This window comes from Furipterus horrens, unplaced genomic scaffold, assembly GCF_987537825.1.
Source record: "Furipterus horrens unplaced genomic scaffold, mFurHor1.1.pri manual_scaffold_9, whole genome shotgun sequence".
Lineage (NCBI taxonomy): Eukaryota > Metazoa > Chordata > Mammalia > Chiroptera > Furipteridae > Furipterus > Furipterus horrens.
The window spans coordinates 1,606,925-1,628,840 of NW_028327179.1; the positions used below are offsets into that span (position 1 = coordinate 1,606,925).

General features: G+C 59.0%; 1 protein-coding gene across 6 annotated transcripts in view; it reads left to right on the top strand.

Annotated features, from left to right (window-relative positions):
• Positions 1–21,916, top strand: part of IKZF1 (IKAROS family zinc finger 1) — a 76,897-nt gene that overhangs the window by 14,822 nt on the left and 40,159 nt on the right. For all 6 annotated transcript variants that reach the window (XM_090286994.1, XM_090286997.1, XM_090286993.1 and 3 more), the window contains exon 3: positions 5,563–5,682. In XM_090286994.1, coding sequence (XP_090143120.1) covers positions 5,563–5,682 — 120 coding nt within the window. The remainder of the gene's footprint in view (positions 1–5,562; positions 5,683–21,916) is intronic.

Below are 21,916 nucleotides of genomic sequence, written 5' to 3' on the forward strand. Positions count from 1 at the left end.
GGCCCTTGTGGTACAGCTGGTGGGAGTGGACATCGGTCAGCACGTTTGGCCTGACCTTTATCAACGACAGTTGTTGAAGGGGCTTACCTGAGAGGGACGCTCTCCAAAGCGCGTGGAGTGTTTCAGCAGACAGATGTCACGGTGACGTTGGGGCCCACATGTGAAAACCGTGCCATGAGGATGTGGGAATGCACCCCTGTGGGAAGACGGCCAGGGTGCATGCGGACGTGAGAGCGTGCCATCTGTGACCCCATTCCTTGACATGGAAACAAGTCACACACACATGCACACACACGCACGTGTGCTCATGCTTAGGAAAGTTCTGGAGGATGTCGGTTAGTTCCTGGCTTCCTGTTGGAAGGAAGACTGCAGACGAAAGAAAGGGCTGGGTCATGGGAGAAACATCAGGAGACTTTGCTTCTCTTCTCCCTTCAGCATTATTTGAATTGTTTCCCTCAAGTACAGACTTAGTTTTGTAAACAGAACTACAATAACAACCCCCAAACTATACCAATGAGGACAGAATGCTTTGACTTGGCGGAGATGGCCGTTCGCTTGGGCATGGACCCCTCCTCAGTGTGGCCTGGGGCCGGAGGTGGCGGGAATGTCAAAGAAACAGGGTGTTAATGAAAATCCAAGGGGAAACGAGACTTCCATCACTTCCAATCCTCGGCCTCCCCTCCCCTCTCTCTCTGCCCCTCCCCCTCCCCTCCCCCTCCCGCCCTCACCTTGGGTGGCTTCTGCACTGCAGGGGCCTGAGCAGCAATCCACTGAAGGGAGGAGACCCCCCCCTGCCCCCGTCAGGACTCAGGGCCCCAAGCCCAGTCAGAAGCCTCGGCAGCCGCTGTCCTACAAGGAACAGCCAGTCAACATTCCACTCTCATCTTGGCAACAAAAACAGCAGAAGCTTCATTTTCTTCTCATCGTTTTCTTGTCCTAAACGTTATGCTACAGACTCCGCCTGTCCTGGGCTCTGGCTGCGTAAAGCGGGCCCTCTAGGAGTGGGGCCCTCCTGCCACAGACCGCCCCGAGGGGACCTCTTGGTGCAAAGGTGAAAGGTTCAGTCGGAAACCTAGTTTGTATACACTCAGCGGAGGAAACACTTCTGGGAAAACGCTGAGCACTTTTGGTTTTTGTTAACCTTGGAGCGTTCTATACAGCGATCCGCACACCTACAGAGGTGTGGCCTTTTTACTGAAGATCTGAAGGGTGGCTTTCCTACTGCTTGCTGCTTCTCCAGTTAAACCTGATGACATCACTCTTCCTTTATTTCTGAAATTGAGGGATGTGGCAGCTAGCTATGGAACAAGGATGTACATTTGGCCCAGTGGGAGCAGACACCTTGATATGACCTCTGAGGAATACGTTACAGAACCATCTTCTTTTCCCATGAAACTGTCCAGTGTTGTGTTCTGTCCACAGAGAAGAAGAACCATAGATTGTTCTGAATCGCGCCCAATACAGTGGCCACTTTCAAGGGTAGAACAATGTCCCAATATCCACAGTTTCTCAGGCATCAACCCAATATGCGTAAATCCTCCCGTGAGAAACAGAGAAAGACTCACCTTCCGAGTTTCTTCAAGCCGCCTGGTTCTCCCTCTCCCGGGGTCCCCCAACAGCGGTCAGGGCGCTGAATGTGTGCCCCTCCTGGCACCCCGGAGTGGGGCCAGGGCATTAAGCAGGCTGGGAGGGGGAAGCCTTCCTGGAGCGCACCTCATCCTTCCTCTCCTCCGGGCCGTCTTCCCACGTCAATTTTTAGGTGCGTGCATTATTTTGTTTTGGTTTCCTGTGGTGGGGGGGTGGTCAGCCCGCAGGAGAGAGAGGGGTGTGGGCCTGGACAGACCCCCGTGAGCATCTCGTCTCTGCCCTGACCGCAGGACCCGAGACAGCCGTCCCTGCCCCTGGGGTACGGTCCTGTCATCAGAGAGTAAGGGGCCGGCACCAGTCCGTCTGGTTCGCTCCCGCTGGCTCTTGCGACCCGGGAGCTATAGTGGAGGTTCTCTATTGACATTTGTAATGTCCGCCGGGACAGGGGACCGCGGGGTAGGCTCTGTGGATACACGTAACCTGCTCTGCGAGATGAGGCTTGAATCTCCTGACCTGTCATAGGCGTATTAACCACAGCAGGTCCCATTGAGTGGACGTGGACCAGACACCGCGCAGACACTGCTCTCATTTCAACTCCACAAGAACCCAGCGAAGGAGGGCCGAGCTCCACTGCCCGCGCACGGGGAGCTGAGGCTCTGAGACTCTCAGGGACTGACTGAGAGCCCCCAGGGAGCCAGCCCCACCCTGCGCTGCAAGCTTCTCCCCGTCCCTGCAGAGCTGAGGGTCCACAGTCTGAGGTCTGTTCCCCCCAGGAATTATGCTCAGCTGGGTAATTACATGTGACAAAGACTCATGTGCTCGGGAGACCAGGAATCACGCAGCTCTGCTGGGTGACGCGTAGTCTACCTGAGAAATTATTTGTTTGCTGCCGATGCGCTAATGATACAATTTTCTCATTTAATTTGCCCCAAACACTTCTCATAGGTAACGCTTTATCTGAAACATGGCAGGAGGGGGCTTACATGTCAACTGACAGGAAGTGTGTGTCATTTTTCCAAACAAGCGACATGACGTTGCACGGCCTGCATGACTCCCCTGAAGACCTGAGGCCTCGCTGTCCACTGTCCCCTGGGCCTGCCGGTCACGCGTGCACTCGGGGACGCATGGGGCTGGGTGCCATGCACGCCTCCTGTTTCCATGGTTACAGCTTGTCACACAGTCCCACGCTCTCAGGTAGCGCATTAGCATCCGCGCACGTTATTGTCAGGTTATCCTCACGCCAACCCCGGGAGCTAAACCGACATCCTGGTTTTCTTTGGTTGTTGTTGTTTATTCGTTGGCTTGTTTTTGCCTCATTTTACTCTTGGAAGAGCCTTAAAGGGGTAACTTGTCCCAAATTCCCGTCGGTCTCAGAACTGGTCCATCCAGAACGAGGTCCCGGTCCGTCCGCATCCGGTCACCGTGTGTTCATGTTCAGGAGGTGTTGGTTTAAGAGCTTCACCTTCTACCATGTGCTCACGGCTTCTCACTTCACACGGTCAGCTGGGCCGGTCTGTCTGAAACCCACACCCAAGGCGTTCGCTCCCGCCACGGAGGTTTGCGCGAGACGCCACGTCCGGCGTGCAGGCCTCCGGCTCCCGGGCGTGGTGGTGAAGGTCGCAGCTGCCACGACATGAATGTGGGGGCTTTTAGGCAAATGAGGCGGCCTCTCACACACGGCCCGGAGTGAGGGGAGGCTGGGCTGAGCCGCAGCGGAGCTGTGTGGGGCTCCCTGTGCTGCGCGGGCTGAGACTTAGGTTTTCTTCCCCACTGTTGTCAGGAGCCCTTTGCTCCCCCGCGCCGACAAATGCGAGTGTGAGCTGGAAGGTGGGGGCCCGGGGCAGGGCCCACCTTCCCGGCCGGAGCCGACCAGGCGTCCCCGGTGAGCAGTAGTGGGTCTCGTTCCCGAATAAACAGATCGGCTCAATGTTTTCAAAAAGCAGTTGGGCTATTTGGACATATGGTAGCTCGCGGTAGTTGAGCAGAGAGGACACGTCTTCATCAGTAAGTCCCGGCTCTTTGTGGTCCCCTGGCTGCGGCCGTGGTGTCCAAACGGGTCCCAGAGCGTCACGGAGTGCTGCCAGGCTGCCACGGGGAAGGCCCCACTGAGGACACGGGGCCATAAAGTTTAGTTTCTCGAGCGCCCAGCCCCCCGTCCTGAAATGGCAGCGGGCCAGTCACGGAGATGTGCGTGCCCACCCCACACTGGACGAGGTGTGTTTGGCCATCGGTCAGTTTGCTAGACCAGGGGTCTCAACTGCCCGTTCTGTGGGGCGTCCACAGGGCGTCTTTGAGAAAACAAGTGGCCTGGGCCTCAGGTTCCCCCCCACCCCAGGGTCCCCACCTGCCACAAAAGACTGGCTTTACCTACTGCCGTTCTGTGCAAGATCATTCCTTTCTTTTCTTCACGGTATCAGAGAAAGTTTCCACGTGGAACATTTTTTCTTATCAAAAAATAAAATAAAATGAAATAACATATTTCTCTGAGCAACTCCCTAAAATCCTCAGCGTTGGAAAACCATCCCCCTGGGCAGTCGGAAGATGTTGTCCGACGGCTTGTTCCCCACCTGCGTTCCCATGTTCAGAGTTTGTCCCCGTTATGGAGTGAGCACAAAGCAGCACAGACATGTATGTAGCGCTTGTCACTTACGAGGTCTGCTGTCTGAGGCAGTGAACACATGAGCGAGGCGCTGCCCACAGACAGGCTGGAGGGGACAGCGCTGCGTCACTGTCTCTGGCGTTCTGTCTTTCCGGGGGTGCCTGTCATCGTCCCCACTTTCACTCTCCCTCCTGTGCTGGCTCTCCGTGTGTGCCCTCGTCTGAAAGTGGGCCATCACGGTAATCCCAGCCAAGCAGGACGTGAATGTTCCGTCTGCTCCCAAGAGAACGCAGATCTGTCCCCAAAGCACCGCCTCTGCCGGGCGCCGGGGCAGGTCCCACTGTGAAGTGCCCGGGATGGGCCGTCCCGCGGGCAGGCCTCACCGGTGCCCTGAAGTGTCGGACAAACGAGGAAACTGCCCACTGCCCATGGCCGTGTGTCCTGGCACATCAGCCAGCATGTCCCCCCTGCCCAGGAGCCACGTTGCCGGCCCGCTGCACACATGCCACCCCGTCTGCCACTTTTCCACGCACCTTCCCAGGCCCTTCCTCTCACCTGGCCATCACCCTGGAGGCCGTTTTGCTTTGGCGTTGGGCCTCCCCAGCTGTCCCGGCCTGTGGTCTGTGTCCCCTGACTCAGTGCTCAGTGGGTACAGGGGTTTGCGATTCAGGGGAGGAAGCATTTCCTACAAGCCAGGGCCTCCCGGGGCAGGGGCTGGGCATGGAGCGGACCCCAGGCCGAGCCGCTGGCAGAACCTTGTTCTGACTCAGCACCAGCGTGGGTACCTGGCAAAGCCCGCTGCCTTTGGCCCAGCCCTCTTTGTGTGGGTTACACCGAGTGCTCACATTTCAAAGACGAGGGTGACGCTGGCAGGGTCCTGTGCGTGCCCGTGGGGACTCACAGCCTGAGGTTCGGTCCCTGTCCCTTCTCTTCCCAGACCTCCGTTCCCCACCAGGTTGAATCGAATCAGGCAGTCGTGGAAATCATCCCCAACAGGAAAGCGCACAGACCCAGGGCGTGCAGCTCTGAGCAGGGAGCCCAGTCTGCTGGCCTTGAAAACCTGTGTGGGGGTGGCGTGGTGACGCCAGCTTGCAGGAGGGCCAGGCAGAACGACCGGCAGGATGACCGTCGGTGCACCGTGGGGAGGGTCTCCAGCCGAGGCTGCCATCGACCCAGGCTTCCGGCTCCTGGGGGTTAGACTCTGAGTTGTTAGGATCGTGTGGAAAGGATGTGCGCTACCGTGCTGTGTTATAAAACACATCGGAAAACATCCCTGCTGGCTGGTCTCTGGGGACCACGCCCCCCCAGCGGGGACCACGCCCCCTCCAGCAGAGGCCACGCCTCCCATAAACTCACGCTCCTGGCTTTCTCCGTAGGGAAGGAAAGCCCTCCAGTAAGTGATGCCCCAGATGATGGCGATGAGCCCATGCCTGTCCCCGAAGACCTGTCCACCACATCTGGAGGCCAGCAGAGCTCGCGGAGTGAGAGAGGAGTGGGTGAGTGGGTCCCTGCTGGGCGCTGTCGCTCTGTCTGTTCCCGAGAACCCTGGGTCTCTCTGTCTTTCCAAAGATACTGAAGTGGCGATGGGGCCCCTTCTCTCTGCTGTGGCGCCTCAGCCACCAGCTCAGGAGACGCAGATGCAGGTGGGTGGGAGGGGCCCTCTTGGCTGAAGGAGGAGGGACCCTGCTCATGGTCACCGCCGCTGCAAGAGCTGCGCTGCAGGCCACGTGCGGAGGCGGCGGGCAGGCACATCACCAACACTGCCGTCTGTCCCCCGTCCATTGCACAAATGTCCAGTTTTATGAATGGCATGTGGAAAACTATACATGTCACGTGTCATGACGAGAGGGCCATTTATTTTTAGGGCTCTGTGTTAGAAAGAACAAAACTGGCCATTTTATGTCGTCATCTCTGTTTCTTCAAGGTTGAATTGGACCGAACAAAGAAAATATAATAAGTAGACATTCTTAAATGATAAAAAACCAGCCTAGGTGATTGCAGGCGGCATGCATTCACACACCTGCCCACAGGCGGGTGGTCTCCTCCGTCTCCCCCCATTAACCAGCCTGCACTGCAGTTCTGGTGTAGAAAACGCGGGCCACCCTCCGTGGCACAGGGAAACAGACCCAGAAGTCCGGTGAATTACCTGAGCCCAAGTAGCAGCGTCAGACTCAGACTCAGTTTCTGACCCGAAGACTGTTCTCTGCTTCATTGGGCTGTGGTCTCAGGAGCTTGTAATACTTCTCTTTTCCTTGTTTAAAGGCAAAACTGGGATATTGAGGGCCATTTGTTTGCACAAAAGAAGGTCATGAAGGGTCCCCAGGAAGCAATGATGCAGAACAGACCCTGGGTGGGTTGGTGGCATGAGCTACGCAGCCAGGGAGGTGACGTCTACCGAGCTATCTGGGTTATGAAGTCAGTGCAGTGATCTTCCTAGAGGACTTCCTGACCTAACAGCTAGAAACATGCATCTCAGGATCTTAGAAACCAAGAACACTTGGGGTGTAATCATCTTTTTTTAAATAATATAGTGACTGAAGTCATTTGATTGACCCAAGAAGAGAAGTATTCTACGAATTCTCTGTCCTTGTTAGTGAGGGGCTGCTGGGGATGAAGGAGAAGAGGCATTTGGGGACCTTCCGCTCGGTGCCACACGCACCATTTCGGGGTTCCCGAAGCGGGGACACCGAGGAGCGTGCTGTGTTATAACTGATGCGTTTATTTTTAAGATCATCTGCTAATAGCAAATGACGCTGGTTGATCACACACCGTATTGCTCCGAAGGTTCCTTTCAAAACACATGTGTTCCCTGTTTCTGCTGCAACGTCAGGGGAATGGGGAGGGGCCGGCAGGTGGGGAAGGGTAGAGATCAGCCCCCTATGGAGGGGAGGTGGGTCATCTGCAGGAGGAGAAAATGTTGGTTTCTCCTTGCTCCGCCCAGTGTGGGAGGCACCCCGACAGGACTGTGGAAACGGGGTCTCCCGGACTCAGGGGAGAAGTCGCAGGGAAGCGAAGGCAGGCGGGTCCCGGCTGCAGCCCTTCTTTGGCTCATTTCCCTCCAGGTCTGAGTCGGAGGAGGCAGAGGTGTGAAGGGAAGCTTGGGGAGAATTAGCGAGACACCAGCGTGAACTTCCGGGCGTGCCGGCCCGGTCCCGGGGCGGTCTGGTTACCGAGAGAGCACCAGCTCTTCTGAAGTGGTGTCTTTAAAAACGAGCGCCGCCCACCCCTCTGAAGTGGTTGAGTACGAAACTGCCGAAACTGCCGGGGCAGAGGGTGTACTCAGTGACCTCCCAGCCCGGCACCCTGCGCCGACTCCGCTCCGCCCACGTGCGCGAGGGGCGCACCGCGCTGTGTCCTGGCCGCCCTTGACCAGGGGCCCTGGAAAGCGGCTCATGGAGGGTGATGTCGGGCCTGGGGTCTGAAGGCCAGATGAGCGCTTGGTGTAAAAAACTAAAGACTTCCTGACGATCTGCCTTCACTCAGTACCCCGTCCGTTTCTTCCTTGTCGATAGCGGGAGGTCTGCCCGGTGCTGCCGGGCCCGCCCTTTGCGGTGAGGGCTCCGCGTCCTGCCACTGAGCAAGGACCCTGGAGCTCTTGAACGCTGGGGTGACCCCAGGCCTGGGGGGCGGTGGGGGGGTGGCTGTGCCTGTGGCTGTGGCTGGGGGTGTCCCCTGCCCATGAATCCCGAGGGCTGGAGCTGAGGGGAGGGGACCCAGCGGAGATCGAGGGGGAACCGAAGCAGGACTCTGAGCTGGCCGCCCTGAGGACGATGAGCAAAGAAGCTGCGCACTCAGAGTAGCAGTGGAGGGGAGACCCGGGGCTGAAGCCCGGCAAAGCCGCGGGATGGAGCTGGGAGGACTCCCCCGAGCACAGGGGACGGCTGAGCCGGCGGGGGAGGCCAAAGGCCTGAGACCCTGGCAGGCTGGAACGAGGGTCACCAAATGGTGTGGCTACCTGAGCAGGGGACGGGGACCCGGTGCGGTGGCTCCCTTTATGCGGAGGCCAGAGCGAGGGGGGCCCTGAGCCTGAATAGGGGCGGTGACGACTTTGACCACGCCCTTCCTTCCAGACTGTGCTGCTTTGCCTCTGCTCCCTGAGGGGACCCCTTCCCCTGGTTGTCACCTGCAGCTCAGCTGGGACTGGGTCACCATAGCCTGCTGTTTCTCGGAGCTGAATGGGCTCACCTGGGGCCTTTCTTTCGACTGGTTCAGCCAGGGTTTGACTCACCCTGACAAAGATTTTGGAAAAAGGAAAAAATAGGGGGAAAAAGTCTTGATTATTTTTTTCCTCCTTCGACACTAGAAAAACGGTTACGTGTGGAAAAGCAAATTTCCTTTTTCAGCCCGTTCCCTGTACACAAACATTCCTTCCCTCGGCCTGAGTTTAAGGACTGAAGTGGGATGTGGAGAGGAGCCCTGGACTTTTCAGTGGTGTTTGGCGTCAGGTCGCACCTTCCTGGGAAGTTTCCCACGGGATACGGGCAGCTCGCGGCGGGGAGGACGCAGGGTGCGGCGCCCAGCCCGGGAGGGGTGCGGCGGGTCCTTCGCGCTGGAAGCAGAAGCTGCCAGGCCGTGGCCGCCTTGGAGCCGGGCAGCGGCGTTAGAACGCGGATGCCGCGCGGGCTTATCTCATCAGCAGTTAGAGGAAGTTGCTTCTATCTGTGCGGCGCATCTCTTCTGCACCATGAGCCCAGCGACCTGGGGGAGCACTATCTCGCAGCATCTGAGCCGGAGCTGCAGCCCAGCTGCACGTGCAGACGGGACCCGCGTCTGCCGGACCCCGGGGTGGGGGTGCCGCTGCCTCCTGTCCCCGGCGCGCTCGCTGGCTGCCGCTCGCCCCTCTGACTCTGGGTCCCGTTCCTCCTCACGGCGCAGGACTGGGCAGCGGCTTTGGTGGGGGCGCAGCTGGAAAGCCTTCTCTTGCAGGGGTGCCTAGTGAGGACAGCAGGTATTGTCAGACGCGCCGATGGCAGTGGGAGAGGCCCCTTTTCCTCAGTTTCCAAAAGCAGGAGACGCAGCGTTCAAACAGAAGCGTCTTGCTTCCCTGGGAGGCTTTCTCCTTTTGAAAGCAGAGGCTATGATGTAACAAGGTGGTGGCTTTCCACTTAAAAGTAAACGTTAAGTAGTTAATGACCCCTCCTTCATCGGCCAGTGCAAACATTTGAAAGTCACGATCTTCACAAAGCGTCGTGATGCCCTGGGTCCCTGATGTCACACAAGTGTCCGTGTGTGCGCTGGGAATGAGCGTGTGGAATGGGCTGGAAGAGGAAGCCAGGGAGGAGGTGGGGAATGAGTGGCCTGACTCGGGAAAGGTGTCCGCAGAGCAATTGGTGGGGAAGCCGCTGGCCAGAGGGAGGCGAGGGGAGCGCCCGGTGAGCAGGGCGGTGCTGGGGCGAGGGGCCCTCGGAGCCGGTGGGGTTTCCCTGAAGCAGCCAAGTGCGGGTGGAGGCCCAGGTCGAATGTCCAAGGTGATGATGAAGGTCACAAAAGGCAGGGCTGGGGACTCCTGGACAAGTCCAGGTGAAGGAAGGGGAGGCAGCCCAGTTTACCTTTGTGGGAGGAAGATGTGTAAGGGTGTTGAAGGCCAACGGGAGGCAGCGGGTAGAGAGAACGGACTGAAATAGAGCCTCCCAAGTAGGGTCCTGGGGGAGGCAGGACCCGCCGTGAAGAGCCGGGCAGCAGCTCTGCCTGGGCCGTGACCTGTCCTGGAGCGTGTTCCCCTGGTGTGCTCAGGGCCCTGTCCCTCCCTGCACTCATTCTCCACTGAGCAGTTCCACATGGAGAGGCTGTCCTTGACCCCATGGTCTGAATAGCAGTGCCACCCCCTCTTCCCCTGCCTCTCTGTGCTCATACCGGCACCTGTCACTGTGCACCTGGGAAGCACTCCTCTGGGGTCGCTTCCCAACATCCAGTGATGTCCAAGGTACTGGACCAAATGAGTGAATGAATGAATGACAAGTGAGTGAATGAATGAATGAAGAGTGAGTGAATGAATGAGCGAATGAGTGAATGTTTGAATGAGTTGAGTGAGGGAGGGAGGGAATGAGCTGAGAGAGTGAGTGCGTCAATGAATGAGTGAGTGATGAATAAGTGAATGAATGGAGGGACAATGAGAGAATGAATGAATGTTAGAGTGAGTGAATGAGTGAGTGAGTGAGTGAGTGAATGAGTGGACACCAGCAGGAGGGGTGGACGGACCGGTACGGGAATAGTGGGCGCGGTGTGTCCTGCTCTCTCAGGTGGACACCTGCAGGGCGGCAGTGAGAACTTCAAGGTGAAGGCCAGGGGCCCAAGGCCCATCCCAGACCCCTTTAGGTCACGGCCTCCCGACGGGCGCAGGGGAACCTGGGGCAGCGTCCAGCCCTCCCGGGGTGGGATATCTTGCCACCACGTCCCACCTTGCCCCGGTCATCATGAACCCCAGTGTCCCCCGTATTCCCAGGGGAGAAACGAATTCAGGCCCCAGCATGGAACCCCAGCAGCCTCAGCAATCACGCGGCTCTCATGGGAACTTTGCACACGCAGAGGGCAATTGGTAGCTGATTATTTAAGACTTTGTAGTATAGACAGCGTGTTCTAAAACCCGACCTATGAATTTTTTTAAAAAGAATATCTGTAGAAAAACTGGTCCAGAAAAAGTTTGTCAGGACTTGGATCCTGCCATTTCTAACCGTACTTCCAGTTTTAACTTCCTGCCTCCGGCGTTAACCGAAAAGCTGTTTATTTTTACAAACAGAAACCACTGTTCATCTTATCTTCATTTTGCTCTGACAACTTACACTCAGGATCACCTTGTACCTAATTGATTTACAAAAGGAAATGCAGATTCTTATCCCCCAGAGCAGCGAGAGAAACAGTCTCGTTCCAATTTTCTTTTCTCCTTTGTTCCATCTGTGTTGAAAGACTCGTTTGCCGTGTGTATAAAACAACCAACTGACATTTCGTTAACTTTCCTTCTACATGGGGTTTCAGAAAGCAGTGGAAAAAAGTTTTGAGCTGTGGTTGCCGGTTGCCACCTGTCCTATCTGGTTAGGACATTTTCTGATTTGGGAAGTGTAAATATAACCCAGAAAAAAAAAAGCTTCCCTCCTTTTATGCAAAAGCAGAAAGGCTGAGGCAGAGGGGAGGCTCGGCGGGGCCCTGCAGTTTCCTCTGAAGCAGGTCCACTGGCTGGAGACTGTGGCCCAGGGGAGCCGGTCCCTGGGACGCGCGGCGGGCCCCCACACCCTGAGGCCTGGCGCTGGGACTGGGGCCCCAGATAAGCCCTGCAGGAACTGCATTTCACTCATGCTGGGGGCTCTGGCCCAAACTGTAAACCCTTGCCTGGGAGGATGGGGGCATAACAGAACCTGCAGGGAGCTCAGATAGCGCCTCCGAGTGGGTGGCATGCTGGAGTCAGGGCGGACCAGGGACCCCGGCTGATCCGGGAAGGTCTCGGGTTCAGCTGTTGGCAGCCTGAGGCCACCGCGGTTGGAAGAATTTACACCGCAGAAATGGACAAAGGCTGCAGATCAGGGCTTTCTGTTTTGCTTCATGAGAGCGGGCTGACCTGCCTGGCTGCAGCATCTGGGCAGCTGGCGTGGAGGGCAGGGTCGCCTGTGGGGGTGGGGGCGGGTGTCGTGGGGGTGGAGGGCTCCATGCAGGTTGTCCAGCGAGAGCTGACAACGAATGACTCTTGGCTGCTGACGTCACCCACTGGAAGTGTCAGACCAGCCAGGCTCCCTTAGCAAACAGAAGTACTTCTCCGGGGTTTTAGCTGTGTTGCTGGAAGAGTGTGACCAGGAAAGGGTTCTGCGTCCTGCTCTTACTATTGCTGTGATGTCGGTAGGAAGAACTTTAAAGTGCAAAGCAAGACTTGTCTCAATCCCATGCCTCGGTTACTCCATTACAATGGTTTTCCCAGGAAAGCATTAGCCTGGGGATACCCGTCACAACTTGGGATTGAACTGGGTGTTCCCCAAACAGGCTGAGTTCCCTGGGTGACACACAACCCTGAGCTGTGTGTACAGACCTGGGAGGGCCCTCGTCCCTCGTCCCCGTGTATGCAGTGGCTCCGTGAGGACACTTTCTCAGCAGGGGTTGGCCACATGCCAGGGGCCGGGGCGTGTCACATGCTGGTGACTACTGAAGCGGGGGTGGCCCCCTCCCCGTCCCTGCTGGAGGCACCTGCCATTTGCAGCAATGGGACCGACCGAACCGCCGTTTCTGCCCCAGTTTCAGGGCTGAGCCCAGCTGCGGGGATCTCTGGGCGCAGGTCTCGGGGTGTGCGTGCAAGGCTGCCACCAGGAGCAGAGACCGACCCTGCGGGGGCCGCGGCTGCAGGCTGTCCCTTCCCACAGAAGTCACGAGGCGTGGTTCCCACGAGGCCGAGACCATCGGTGGCTTTCCCCGCCGGGCAGGGCGGGGCGGGCGAGGCCTCAAACCCATCCGGGCTGCAGGTCCCACGGGCCCAGCGCCGGCCACTGTCCCCTTTTCCAGAATGAAGAACTGTCCCATGACAGCTGAACTCCTGCTGAGATGAGAAAAGGGCTTTTATGAGGGCCCTGCAGGCACCTATGTGATTATTTTTATTATCGTTCTTGGAACCCAGCAGAACGTTGCTGCTTCTGCAATATCTCTGAACTCTCCGGCTGAATGTGAGAGCAATGAACATCTGACTGCCAGCACCCCAAGCACCCCGCTAATGTGAAATGATGACAATTCAGGATCACCTGGGACTGCCGCCCCTCACTGAGCCTTGGCCACGGTCTCAGCGGCCCGGGCTGAGAGTCACGCTCCGTGGAGCATGCTGCGGTTTTAAGTGAGGGGCTTTCAGTCCCGAGAATCATTCTGTCGTCCCCGCCCGCGCGTTTGCCCACAACCTAAAGCAGCACCAGCGCTCCTCACGCACGGCCTCGATGCCCCTGTTTCCTTGACCTGGTAGCGGAGGGCGTTTGTTTGTTGTTGGCTGCTTTCTCCCATGATAACAACGGCTTTCCTTACTGACGGGGCGTCTCCTGAGACTGCCCCAACAGCCAGCCTGCTGTGGCCCGACACGCGTGTACCCTCTCAGCGCCGGGCCCGGGGGGCCGTCCCCTCCAGTCCCGGGCAGGCGCCCTCGGGAGACGCGCCGCCGTGAGCAGTCCTCGCTTGGCACGGAGGCTGCGCGGATGAGCGATACCCGGCATTTCTGGGCCGCGTTTGGGAGCCGTGGGAACCGCATGCTCTAGAGAAGCCCAGCCCCGTGACCACCTCATGAGGCTGCCTAGGTCCGTCTCAGTCCTCACCTGCCCACGTCCAAGACAGCGGCACAGGCGGGCTGCGTTTTACGTCTTTTATTGCACTCCTTTCAGCGCGCATTCAATGTCAGCAACCGTGGAGCGTTCCAGCCTTTTCTGTGCGCAGGCTTGGGAACCCGGCGAGTATTTTCCATTCTCGGCGCCCCCCAGTTTGGACTTTCAGGGGCCCAGCCGCCGCCAGGGCAGGGCCGCCGGGGTTGCGTAGAAGATGAGTTGTTACTGTGGAGGGAACGCCTTCCGTGAATCCTTGCTGGCCCTCGGCCCCGAGGGAATTGTTTATCAGCGCGCTCAGGTAGTTTCTACGTCGGTTTCCTCCTCAGGACCTCTTCTCCTTCATCAGCACCGACGCATACGCACGTGCGCTTTGATTTCTTCCACTCTGGGGGCCACGTTAGACTTGGGGGAAGCCTAGGTCCAGTCCCATTTTTACATTCTTTGGGTCCCTTCTAGGTCCCTCGTTTTTAACTCTAGCTCTTGTAGGCCCCTGATTCCTTACAAAGCCGTGAGAACAAGCAAAATGCAGCCAACAGATTGGTTTTCCAAAGCGCAGCCGCTGAATTAACCACAGAAAGGCACCGTGCGCAGCCCTAGTCTCCAGCCAGTGGTCTGACGCCCGTGCACTCCCCCCGCTACGGTGACCTGTGGGGTGGGAAGCCCCCGCCCTAGGCTTTTCTGGAGCAAGGTGCTTCTTTGGGGACATGTTGCAGCGGGGTGCGCTGGGGAAGGGACACAGGGGCCCCCGCTGAGCCTGACCTCCCAGCCGGCACCCTCGCTCGGTGAAGTTGTTTGTGAAGATCTGGAGAGCAGGGCTTCTTGATCACTTCCTGCACGTCACTGCTGCAGCAGGAAGCCGGGCCGCAGGTGCCCAAGGACAGGCTCTTCTGGTTGTTTCAGGGGAGAGCCCCGCCTCTGGCAGCCCTGGCCAGGCGGCCAGCTCCCTGGCCCCAACCGGGCTGAGCGGAGCGCAGCTGCCCCGGCCTCCCTGGGCACGCACCCTCGCTCACCACCTGCACTCCTGCGTGTTGGGAGACAGCATGTACCCACGTGGCCGCCGGGTTTCCTGAGTGCACTGGGGCCCCCTCACACATGCAGCCCTGCGGCCGGGATGGGGCTGTGCGGCCTGGGGCCCTCCTTTGCCTCTTCCTGCCTCCCTCCCTCTCTCTTCCTCTCCCTCCCTCCCTCCTCCCTCCTTCCTTCCTTCCCTCCCTCCTTCCTTCCCTTCTTTTCTCTCCCTCCTTCCTCCCTCCCTTCCCTCCTTCCTTCCCTCCTTCCTTCCCTGTGCCTCTTCTTCCTTCCTTTCTTTTAAAACTGACCTCAGAAACAGCTTCATCAAGACGCTCTTCCTGAGCCCAGGAATGAGCCCATTCAGAAGGCCTCAAGGAAAGGCTGCCTGGCCCCCTTGGGTCCCGCACACCTGGCCATAGGTAACCTAAAGGAGCAGACAGGTGGCCGGGGCGGAAAGAGGCCGAGTCCCACACGGCTCAGTGTCCTCAGTGCTTGCTTGTCGCCGCTGGTTGACAGGATCGACAGGGGCGGCCCGGGCAGGAGCTCTGGGTGGGTGAGGGCCATAGCTCTGAGCTGAGGGCTGTACCGGGAAAGCCCAGCGTGGTGGCGTGGTCGCTGGCGTGGCCACGGAGCAGGCAGGCTCCCCCGTGAGTGCCCATGGACGCTGGGCCGCCCTACCAGTCGCCTGCTCCATCGCCCTCTGCTGCGGTTCCCTTCAGAGCCCCAGCGCGAGCTCTAGGAGATTGGATGCTAGGTTTTCTTCCTCTTCTAGAAAAGTCCATTGGGGACATAGGCCTTTGACTACGTGATCCCGCTAACCTGGCAAATGCTGTTGTTTTGTTCAAAATGACGCTTTTATTATAAAGGGGCATTATTTTCCAGGATGACAAACATTCCCCCAAAGAAACACCTCCGCAGAGGCCTGCAGCCTTGGCGGGGGGGGGGGGGGGTGAAGCCATCCTGGGTATAAGTCCTGGCTCCATGCCTGCCCCTCGCCCTCGAGGGGGCGGCCTCAGAGCTCTGAGTCCCTCCCACCGCGGGTGACAGAGGGATCATGCGTGTTCCCGAGACGCAGTGGGTGCAATTCATTGACAAAGTTCATTCGTCTGCTTGACGGTGTTGGAAAAGGCGAACATTTCACCCTGTGCTCCCTGCACGCAAATCCTCCTGTCAGGATGGACAGACAGACAGGCCACATCTCTCGTCAACTTCTGTGTCCTCCTCTTTGTCCTGTCGGCCCCGGAAGAAGTCATTCGCCCTGTTTATAAGCTCCTTCTCCCTCCGCACTGCCCACCAGCAGGGCCAGCTGTCCATGCGTCACCTGCGCTTCCTCTGGGGCCTAGGGAGAGCACTGTACGACTTCCAAACCGTCTCCCCGAGTCCGCCTGTGCACACTTGGGCTCCCTCACTCCCGTGGGACAGCGCTGGCGGCGCGGAGACCGCACGGTGCTCTGTGGTGCACACGCCCGCCTTCAGACCGTCTGCACAGCCGGGGGGCGACGGGCGGCTGGGCGGGGAAACACGGGGAGTTAACACGTTCAGTGTTGCCGTGTGAGTAGAACGGCTTTATGGTCTCAAGTTTGTGACTCTCACCCCCCTGGCCTTCTCCCCCTCCTGAAGGGGACAGTGAATCCGAGTTAACAGCACCCCGGGATCTCAGAAATGGTTTGTGTGCCTCCCATGGAATTATCTTATTAAAACATTCACAGGTCTATATTGGCCATTTGTTTTATCCTATTCAGCCTCGAAAAGCTGAAGAGAAGTCTGAATGCTTATGGACATGGGATTCAAACCAGACACTTGTCTTCCAGGTGTAGTCACTGAGCCCATGGCAGGATCCTTGGCTAGATGTCCCGCTTCCCTCGAGGAGTTAAATGAGCCTCAAGTCTGGACAGGGAGCCCTTCCCCCACTCTCTGGATGGGCTTGGGGGTGTTAGCATTCCAGAAGGCAGGGGCCTCTGGCGGGAGTGCCGAGCCAACTTTGGAGGGTCAGTCGGTGAGACAGATGCTCCTGAAGGACAGGCACAAGGCGACCGACAAGGAGAAGCTTCAGAGGCCCCGAGATTACCGTCTGGAGGGAGCGCTGTGCAGAGAGATAACAGCTTGAAAAAAGGAGAAAACAGAAATAAGACATAGAATAAACCATCTTCCTGACGCTGCCTCCACCCCCACCGCCCAGGGAGCCAGCCGTGTGCACGGTTCGTTGGCTCAACGGAGAAAATGCCCACTCCCGTGACACATTCCAGGCGCAAGCTGAGCCTTAGTCCTTCAGCCTCTGCGGAGCGGGGTGGGCAGCCGGTGGGGGCCCCCGAGAGACAGCCTGTGCTGGGTGGCGGGAGACACAAAAGGTGCCTCTCTCTAGAGCCAGCCCTGCACTGCTTGCGGCGTCAGTTCCTCCTCTGGAGTGAGAGGTCACGTCCCGTCCTGGGACACAGCCGTGCCAGTTCCTCTGGACAGTCCCTGCTCCAGCCCGGCGTCCACTGTCCCCCACGCCCCGCCCCCCCAGGACAATGAAATAAACACAATGCTATGTTGGCTTGCTCCTCCTCTCTGTTCTGGCTCTACCTGGGCTACGTTCAGGGTACCCACGTCCTTCCTAATCACACACCGGAGGATGCCCCTGCGTTGGTGGGAAAGGCAAAGGAACGGAAGCCCAGCCCTGCCCACGTCCCGTTCTGTCCTCAGAGGCTGGGGGTGTGGGGGACGAATGAACCCTGTAATCCCGCCCCCTCACCTGTCACTGACAGAGCATGGGCGTTCGTTGCACCTTGTGGGCTTTTGAACTTGATGTACGATTCCAGTTCTGCAGGGCAGAGAGCCGAGCCGCACCCGAGCCTCGCTGGCTCTGCCGTGCGCTGCCCCGCACCCAGCCCCGGGTCCGTGCAGCTGCCCAGGCACAGCCCTGGGGACGCGTCCTGCCACCTGACCCCGGTGCCTTCGCTGTCCGGGCCTCAGAGCAGGGTCGGTCAGGCCTGTCAGGCGGCCGTTCCGCGTCAGCCTGTTCCGACCTGTTTGGAACAACCGAGTGGCCAGAGGCAGGCCTGGGAGTGAAGGAGAGGATTTCTTCCCTCGAGGTGCGGTTTCCACGGCAACCTCACCGGTGGGAGGGAAACAGTTGTCAGTGAACCAGGCCTCGGGTCAAAGCCAGTCTTTTGAAACCATTAAAAATGATTTTGCAAGTTCCTTAAACAGAGCAAAACTCACACTGCGCATCACAGCTAAAGCAGAAAACCGCGCTGTCATTCCCATTGGAACGCTTCTGCAACCCCAGCGTCCAGGCGGCTCCGTCCACCTCGCCTTCCAGCGAGCCTCGTCTTCCCTTTTGTAAGTGGAAACGTCTCCCTGACGCCAACGGGTCCTCTCGTAAATGCGCCGTTTCCAGAGCTCGCTTCGAACGCCCCCTGGTGCATCTACCACCTGGCGCCAAGGCAGGGGCCACACCAGAGACACAGCCAGGTTTCTGAGGACGTGCAGGTGGCCAGCAGCTCAGGCAGCCCGTGTGCTGCGTGGCCAGAGGCGTGGGGCTGGCTCTCCGCGGGCAGCCGCCCGGCCGGTCAGACAGCAGGGACCGCGCCCTCACTCCCAAGCCCTTCGCTCCCGCCGTCAGGTGCACAGAGAAGCAGGGAGCCTGTGTGGAGGTTTTACTGTAGCTGAAGGACGAAGCATGTTCTTCCCTTTTTTCGGAAGAGGAAAGAAGATCACAAGCTCTCCCTCGGAGGTGCCAGGGGCGTTTCAAAGGGACTCCCCATTTCGGAAGAGGGATCTGTCGATTCCCCGCTGGCTGGCTGTGCTTCCCACGTGGTCCGTTTGGGAACAGGGAAAGGAATTCATGTTGGGTCTGAGAAGCCAGCTCTTGGCGGTCTTCCGTGGATGCCAGGGGCCTGTCTGAGCTTTCAGAGCCGTGGGGCGAGCCCACGCGTCCCAGCCGGAAGGCGAAACGTGGCTGAGGTGCGCCCCCTGCCCCCGAGGTGCCCCATGGGGTGGCTGTTAGCACAGTTCTCACCTCAACAGAAAGGAAAGGAGCGTGGTCGGTGCCTTGAGAAGCAGCTATTTGGGGCAGGTTCTTTGAGGTGAAACAGCTCTGCCAGGTGCCACTTCCTTGTGACGGCGGCACCAGGGTCCGAACTGGAACGCGGAGGCTCTGAAACCACGGACGTCACCCTCCTGCTGCGGAGGCGCTGCCCATGGGGTGCATGGCGGCCGGGCCCCGCTTTGTGTCAGGACTGAGCTTGCTGAACCTCCAGGTGGGTGTGGGTACAGACAGGCGCCGTTCCTGAAGGCCGACCTGCAGAGACGTAAACGCAGCGGAACTTGAGGCGGTCGGGACAAGCAGGTGTGACGAGCGGGTCGTTCCCGCAGCAGGAGATGGCCCACCTGCTCAACACAGCGCGCCGCAGTCGGGCGCCGAGGATGCTGGGACCCCGCTCTGGAGGGACCCCCACCAACGGGCGTGGCGGAGGGCACTGACCCTGGCGCCGCGGTGTAGCCGACGCCGTCCTCACGGGGAGCCACGCTCTCAGCCTGTGCCACAGGGGAGCATGTCCCCAGCCCGTGTCCACGCTGTCACACTGTGTAGAAGTGGCAGCTGGCGCTCAGGGCGGCCCAGCCTGCTTCTTGGCTCTGGTTGGTTGTGAACTGAGTGAGGTGCATGAACTGACCGTCGGACTGCACCACCTGTGCGAGCCCAGCCTTCCCGTGTCCAAACCCGCGGTTCTTTGGACCCGTGGCCGTCCCCATGACGTGTGTGAGGCCCGTGCCGATGCTCTGAACCCCCCAGAGAGAAGCACGAGCTGAGTGGTGCTGGAAACCCCCCGTGCTGACGGCTTGGTGGCGTTAGCGGCCGGCAGGAATTGGCTCATGGCTTCTGCTGTGCGCACCGGCTCCCCGCGGGCGGGATTCCTGGGCGCTTAGTGAGGAAAGAGGGTGAGTCAGGCGCACGCAGGCCGCCCTAAGGGCAGAGGCATGGAACCCACAGCGCAGACAAGGGGCAGAGGCAGGACTGATGAAAACCGTGGGCTGTTTTGAAGACGTGACATATGTTCCGTCCCGTCAGTGGGTAGGGTGCGAAGACACTGCCGGGAGGAAGGGTCGGGTGGGCCGAGGGAGCGCCGTGCGTGGGCCGAGGGGGAAGCCCCGGTTCGACCTCGGAGAAGCCCTCCCGGAAACGTGTCGCCCAGGCAGCCGCGCGTGGGCGTGAGGGGACGGGGTTGGGAGTCACCACCCGAGCTCAGCCCCCAGGACGCTGGAACTATTGGTCCCACTGACTTTTATCAAGAGATTTTTTGGGTGTGTCACCTGATCTGGAACCTTGTCAGAAATAGGGGATAATTCCTGTGTGTTAGGTCATGTTACAGGATCTGTGAGAAGTAAGTTGGGGGCAAAGGTTGGACCAAGGCTTTGGAAACGAGAGAGCTGGTCTTATCTGTGCATTCGTCCAGGTTTGCGACTCCCAAGGGCCCCCGTGAGAGATGAAAGAAGGAACCCCCGAGTCAGTTGGGGTGTTTGAGCAGAGATGAGAGTGGGGAGGCTCCACGGGCCCGGGTTTGGGTCACCATGGGGGAGAATGCCCTTGGGAGCCAGCTGCCCCTCCTCCCGGGCAGCCACATGTGTGCCGATGTCCCCACGTCCAGAGCGGCGTGAGGCGAAGGCTGGCATCCACGCTGGGCTCTGGTTCTCGAGAGAACAGTACCACCTCCCCCCGCCGTCACCACGTCTGCAGTGTCACGGGGCACGTGCTGGGTGTGATTCCCAGGCTGAACAGGCGAGACAGGGACAGCCTCTGAGTCCACCAGCACCTCCCGCCCCGACGGCGAGCATGCGTGCCCAGCGCCTCGGGCCGGGCGTGGCGGCAGGCGGGCGGGCGGGAGAGACAGGGGCTCTGGTAGCGTGGGACACCCGCCGACGCAGACACCTTCCATCGCGCTCCATAACTGCCCCCTCCCAAACCGTCAGAAACGTGTTGCCAATGTGTGAAAGCGTCGGGGCCGTGAGGGTTCCCATCTCGTCGGCATCCGTGACTCATACATGTAGGTCTTGGGTGTGATTTGCACACCACTGGGTGTCCGCCTGTGAACAGGAGTCCGCAGGCAGCCTGAGTGGCAGCTGTCGCGCTGTCGCTGCCGCCGGGAGCGCCCCTCGGCCCTGCCTGGGCCACTGAGGGTCCGCGGGCAGGGCAGCGTGGGCTCTGGTTTGCACACTTAGGCTGCAAACCTGCGTTCACACACGCGGGCTGCGTTGTCCAGCCACGGGGCGGGAGCTCTAACACAGCGGCTCCAGTTGTTCTGATCAGAGGTCACTGGCGTACCCCTCACCCTGCAAGTGTCCCCGAGGTATCTTCTGTTCTGCTGTCTGTTCACAGAAAGCCCCGAGCACCCAGCCCCCTGGAGCTCTGGGGTACAGGAGGGGGCGGATTTAACCATCTGATTCGTTGGGTCTTCTTTCACTTTAAGAAGTCATTTATCACCCGGAGAAATCATATGTCTTAAGAACCTTGATAAACTAGGCTTTGCATGATTACACCTTCGGGTTGAAACACATTCCATTTCATCATTTCCCAGAAGGGGCACCGAATCCACCCATTTCCTGTTTTTAATCTCAGAACGCTCTTATTTCCTCCCTGCCCGCCTCCCCGGCAGCAGGACGCGGGAAGCGCTCGACACCTTCTCCACCCCGACCTGAGGTCCGTGCCCTTTGGTGTCTCTGCACAGAAGCGGGTGCGGGAGGGACCGTTGTCCCAGTCGCGTATGAAATCACTCAGCTCGCGGGACCGGGAGCCCCGGGATCTGGGCCTGATGCGGGGTCTAGCGCTCATGTTCACAGTCGCGCCCACAGCCTCCTCCACGGCCCCCCTCAGCCGGTCTCTCCTCATGTAGCATTGGGGGGGGGGGGGGCGCACATTTCTTCACAATGAAACTCTCCAAACTGCTCAAGCTCGCCCCATCCTGTTTTTGGTGTATTTTAACCCTTCTGGGTAAGGAATCTTCCTAGAACCTACTAGACCCCCTGGGAGTCTTTCAGGAGGAGCTTGAACACACCTTTACCTTTGCTCCCAAACTCAAGTGCACACGTGGGAAGCCTGACTCCGGCCGTACGGAGCGACCGTCTGGGCGCACAGCTGACGGGCCATGCAGCCCGCAGGCAGCGGCGCGCCATCGTGCCCTTCACAGGCTCCTTCGTTCATGCCTGCGCAGACATGTGCCGAGCCCCCGGGGCGGCTGGGCTTTGAGTCCAGATGTTCTGTAACAGCACAGATTGCAGCTTTGTGACTAGAAAGCTCCACGTGCATTTCTCTGACCCGATAGATGGGCCCCGACTTGCCTTCAGAAAACGCCGCTCTTCGTGGAGAGCAGCTTGGTGCCCCTAATGGCCCTGACTTTGAAGGTAGGGCTGCATTTTCCATCCCCCCCACTTCTAATCTGCTGCTGGGGGTGAGACAAGAAAGACCCCG